Source organism: Bidens hawaiensis, unplaced genomic scaffold, assembly GCF_021521415.1.
Source record: "Bidens hawaiensis isolate Kalapana, Puna unplaced genomic scaffold, B.hawaiensis_p1.1 tig00027752_1, whole genome shotgun sequence".
Lineage (NCBI taxonomy): Eukaryota > Viridiplantae > Streptophyta > Magnoliopsida > Asterales > Asteraceae > Bidens > Bidens hawaiensis.
The window spans coordinates 217,656-223,191 of NW_027494493.1; the positions used below are offsets into that span (position 1 = coordinate 217,656).

At 33.1% G+C, this 5,536-nt stretch overlaps 1 protein-coding gene across 1 annotated transcript; it reads left to right on the forward strand.

Moving 5' to 3' along the window:
- Window positions 1-764: 764 nt before the first annotated feature.
- Window positions 765-3,666, forward strand: LOC143575797 (protein EDS1-like). Its single transcript, XM_077060073.1, has 3 exons — window positions 765-1,218; window positions 1,304-2,179; window positions 2,729-3,666. The coding sequence occupies exons 1-3, from the start codon at window positions 877-879 to the stop codon at window positions 3,473-3,475; spliced, it is 1,965 nt and encodes a 654-aa protein (XP_076916188.1). The 5' UTR covers window positions 765-876; the 3' UTR covers window positions 3,476-3,666.
- The last annotated feature ends 1,870 nt before the right edge of the window (window positions 3,667-5,536 follow it).

Genomic DNA, 5,536 nt, shown 5'->3' on the forward strand with positions numbered 1-5,536 from the left:
TTTCATAAAAAAAACTCGGTTTAGCTAAATTATATACACATATGTATAATATATACGTATATGTATATTTACATGTTTTTTTTTGTACACGTGTATAATTTAAGATAAATGATACTGTACGTATGTGTATCTTACGTAACTAAAGATTATATAAAATTATACATATGTGTATAATACGACGTTTTTTTTTTGTTTTTTTTATTGAAACCAGAATAAAATATAAGAATTTTGGTTTTTTACCTTTTTTAAAATTTTAATTATTTTTTGTTTTATGATTTTTTTAAATATTTTTTTTAAATGTGTTTTTAGTGGTCCAAAATGGTTCTCAAAATTCTCAATTTGCAATGGGTTCTCTTAGGATCCTTACCCTATATATTATATATATATATATATATATATATATTGTTTAAAACTAGATGAATAAATAGTTGGTTTTTGTCACATCATATATACTTTAAAGCTTAATCAACAAGATATATGAGGTTAAATTTCCATGTAAGTATGTAACATATATTTGAATCTTTACATATTATTAAAAGACTATGTAAAAAGAACAATTATTTGGATCTCAAAAGTTTCATGGCATTTATAGAGTTGACTTGAAGTCAACGTGGACCATAAGAACCTTCATAGAAGCTCAGCTCAACCAATATATGAAATTGAAAACAAAACTATGTCTGCAACTTGTTTATGAATATTAAAATATTATATGTCCCATTTGTAAAATACATATATATTTTCCTTGAAATGACTTTGGTCTTTCTTTATTCTATATTCTCTCTATATAACTAATCTTAATGAAGAGCATAGACACATTCAACTTACAACTTACAACTTATAGATCTATTTGTGTGTTTTCAAAGAGAGAAAAAAAAAATGGAAGTAGAGAGAGATTCAATTAAACTTGACCTGAGTAATGATCTTATCAAAGATGCTTGCAGTCTTTCCATGAAAGCTCATAATAATCAAGATTATTATGTTACTAACACCACCAAGAAATATGCTTCATCATCATCAAAAGAGGTTTTCATCATTGCATTCAAAGGTTCATTTGAGGTTGATGGTTTCTACAAAGATGATCACTTTGGAGAAACCGCGGTTGATGATAAACTGTGTCCGTCTCTTCAGCGTATCGGACAGGATCTACTAGGCAAAGTCAACGGGTCACTTCTGATAACATTTCAGAATCTTTTGAACAATTCCGGGCTCAAATCAGAGGTACGGTTGACTTTTCGTTACTTAGATTGTATCTTACAAATTTTAGAAGTTTGACTGATCTGAAAGTCAACCGATGGATTTGCAGGTTGAGAAAGCGGTAAAAGAAGGTAAAAAGATATTATTCGCGGGGCACTCTTTCGGTGGTGCGATAGCAAGTCTTGCCACACTTTGGTTGCTTGATGAATACACAAGAAAACAAAACAAAAGATTTGCAGTCGGTTGTGTAACGTTCGGGTCTCCCCTGATAGGTGATGGGACCGTCACTCACGCGGTCAGGCGAGAGAAATGGACCGATCATTTCACTCATTTTGTCTTGGAGCACGATATTGTTCCTCGTATGATGCTTGCTCCAAAAACATCCGTTCAAAATCACCTACCTGGTATTTCCAAATTCTTCCAAGATAATGTCAACCCCGTCACCACTCAAAAGCCCAACAAAATTGCCAAATTTTTAAACATAAAAAAGAGTGAAAAACCCGCTGATCATGATCCGATGGTAGATGACAACGATGCTGAAAAGTTTTTTGAAAACGTTTTGATTAATGCATCAACGGTTGCAAGCCATGATGCATATGATCTTATGGAACCTACAAATTCTCTAAAGGAGAAGTTATCGGCTGACTTTGTAAAAGTCAGCCCTTACAGGCCTTTGGGTAGATACGTTTTCTGTACACAAGGCGAAGATGCGGCTTCACCCAGGCAACAACTCGTTGTAGAAAACCCTAATGCGGTTCTGCAGCTATTGTTTTACTTTTTGCAGTTACCCAATGAAGATCAAGATTCAGCTCAATTTGCAGTTCAGAGTTTACATGAAAACTTTGGTTATGAAGAAGAAATTAACAAAAACGGATTGCAGATAGATAATAGAGTTAATCTGAAAGACCTTAACAATCACCTTTTGACATCTAATGGTGCTACCGGTGATGTGGTCCGTACCAAGAACAAAGCTCTATTTGAACTGGTTAGTACTGATTCTTTTACCTATGAATGCGTCGACTATGGCTATGTTTTATACCTAACGTATCAAATTGAAAAGGCTACCATAGAAGAAAAACGTGTCAAAGTGTAGTTTTACGCATAAAACCCACTAAATAATTTGATTCAATCATGCAAAAAAAAGACCTTTTCTTCCTCTTATACTCTTATAAAGGTTAGAATATTAACCATATAAAAAAAGAACTTTTCTTCCTTTAAGAAAGTGAAAGTATCTAATCATGCAAAAAGCAAGATTTTTTGTATATATATAACATATAATAGATGAACTTTATCATAAAGATTTATCAGTTCAAGGATTTAATGTGTAAATTTAGAACTTTTTGCAATCATATTTAATGTTACAGAAAAAATATCTTAGGTCAATCCAAACAGACCCGTTTACAAAAAAAAAAAAAAAAAAAAAAAAAAAAACCTTGTTTTGACTGAAGCCCATGTAGACCCGTTACTCGACCCATCAATTTTGCCACCTCAGCCATCTTCTTCATGAACTAAACTTATATTCATGTTCTTATAGGCTACAAGCGCAAAATGGTGTCTGTTAGCGGCGGAAGAGGCCGAAAAGAGGAAGAAAGAAAACGAGGATCAGATTAAAGAATCCATGAGAAAATATAAATCAGACAACAGCAAAACGAAACCAAAGATCATTGAAGATATGATTGACGAGATACTCAAGTACAAACAAAAACACGATGATGGAGCAATTGATTACTACGAAGCATTCAAGCTTCAGAACGAGCATGACGACTTTAAAGCTAACGTGAACCGTCTAGAGCAAGCTAAAATATGGGATGTAGTTATGGAAATGGTTGTGCGTAAGGATCTACCTGATGAATTTGAGGTGTGGGATGAGTTGGTGGAATTAGCGACTCAATTTAGAAGACTCTATGAGCCATTGGATATTGCAAATTACTATCGACACTTGAAAGGTGAAGATAATAAGGGATTAACTTATATGCAGGTCAGACCAAAGAGGTATAAGTTTACACAGAGATGGTTTGAACATGCCAATGTGACGGGATTTGAGAAGGGTTGTGAAAGTACTTTTGTTGCAGACGTTGAGGAATTTACAAACGAGATTATAAAAAAGAAAAAGACGACTGATGAGGTTAAAAAGACGACTGATGAGGTTAAAAAGGGTCTAGAGAGCATACATGATAAAATTAAGAAGTGGCAATCTGATGAGAAAATAGCAAATGCCGATGTGCTTTGGGGGAAATCTGCTTTGTCTAAGTTAGAGGCCACACTGGCGAATGCTAACTAGACTTGTGAGGGTTAATAAGGCAAGCTTGTATGAATAAAAATTTCGAGTGCGGTTATTTGTAATATGTATGAATGATTTGTGTGATTTGGTTGAACTTTAAATTATTTGTACTTGTTCCTCTTTGATTCTGTAATAGTCATCTTAAGTTTTTTATAGTTGGTATCACTGGATGTATCGTTTTCAGTTTTATAAAATCTTACAGTTACTTTGCGTACTTTTTGTTACACACACACACAAATGCTAACTGATCATAAAATTGACAAAAGTCTATTGAGGGTTTTGATCAAAATATTTAGTAGGTTTTATGCGTTAATTACACTTTGACATGTTTTCTTCTATGGTAACCTTTTCAATTTGATACGTTAGGTATAAAACATAACCATAATTGACACATTCATGAATAAATAGGTAAAAAGATCAGTACTTACCAGTATAAATAGAGCTTTGTTCTTGGTACGGTCTACATCACCAATAGTATTAGTAAGTTGTTTCAGATTAACCATGTTATCCAGCTGCAATTTGTTCTTGTTAATTTCTTCTTTATAGCCATAATTTTCATTTAAACTCTGAACTTGCTAAATCTTGATATTCTTTGGGTAACTGCAAGAAATGAAACAATAAATGTAGAACAGCATAAGGGTTATCAACAACGAGTTGTTGTCTGGGGTTACTATCTTCGCCTTGAGTGCAGAAAACGTAGCTGCCGAAAGACGTTGAAGGGCTGACGAGAATTTGTAGGTTCTATAAGATAATATGCATCATGGCTTGGCAAGACTTGCGTCTGTTTTTTTGTTTAAAAATTTGGCAATTTTTTTGGGTTTTTAAATGGTGACGGGGTTGACTTTTTCTTTCAAGAATTTGAAAATACTAGGCAGGTGATCTTGAACCGACGGATGTTTTTGAAGCTAGCATCATACAAGGAACCATACCATGCTCCAAGACAAAATGAGTGATAACGAAAACACGGTGACGGAACAACTGATTACTATGAAGCTTTCAAGCTTCAAATGAGCATGATGACTATAAAGCTAACATGAAACGTCTAGATCAAGTAAAAATATGGGATCTACTTGATAAAAACTAGAAAAGCCATTTTCCTAAATGCTCTTTTTAACGCATCAAGATGGTAATTTTCTTATGACAATAATTATATATTAGCCAATTGTCTATAATACCTCAATAATAGTAAAAGAGGATAAAAGAAATCTTGTGAACCAAAATCATTTACCGTTATAATTAATTAGCATTGTTGACAAAAAGCCTAGGGAAGGATATGGACATCTACACGTATAGGTGATAAGCATAAAATCCCATTTAGGTTGATATTGATATCATATAAATGTCAAAATCATAAAGTTGTAACATCGATGACATCTTAGTTTGACATTGTATGTTTGTTTGTTCTAGTGATCAGCCATATTGTAGTGAAGAGTGCAGGGATCAACATATTGCACTCGATGAAGGAAAAAAGAAGTGCTGTAGCATATGCATGCAACAAAAAGCTGGGATGGATGACTGGAAAAAGTTTGCTTAAAGGGAGAAGACGGATAATCATTACAACAAAGTGAACAAACTACATAAAACCGCCAAATCATAAAAGCAACATTTTATAAAGAAAACAAGAAGCATAATACTACTTTTTTAATATATAGTTAGTTTAGAATTTTGATAAGATCAGTTATTCATTTGTTGATCCCTGCACTCTTCGTTACAATATGGCTGATCACTAGAACAAACAAAACAAACATACAATGCCAAACTAAGATGTCATCGATGTTACAAGAAGTTATGATTTTTACATAAATATGTTATCAATATCAACCTAAAATGGGATTTTTACTACCTATACATGTAGATGTCCATATCCTTCGCTAGGCTTTTGGAACAAAGCCTACACGATTCTAAAAATTTTATACATTAGTATATTATATTATTACAAATCACTAGCCCCTATAGTGTAGCTTTGGCTTGAGAATTTCAAGAAATAACCAAGGGCAATTCTGGTAAATACCCGTATACAAACTACAATTAGGTTTGATTTCTCAAATTCAATAGACTTAA

What these genes read in the sequence shown, in the direction of transcription:
- LOC143575797 (XM_077060073.1), top strand. Translation starts at nt 877, where the DNA reads ATGGAAGTAGAGAGAGATTCAATTAAACTTGACCTGAGTAATGATCTT. An exon ending in ATTCCGGGCTCAAATCAGAG is followed by an intron (nt 1,219 to 1,303) that starts GTACGGTTGACT and finishes ATGGATTTGCAG; the next exon opens with GTTGAGAAAGCGGTAAAAGA. An exon ending in ACAAAGCTCTATTTGAACTG is followed by an intron (nt 2,180 to 2,728) that starts GTTAGTACTGAT and finishes ATGTTCTTATAG; the next exon opens with GCTACAAGCGCAAAATGGTG.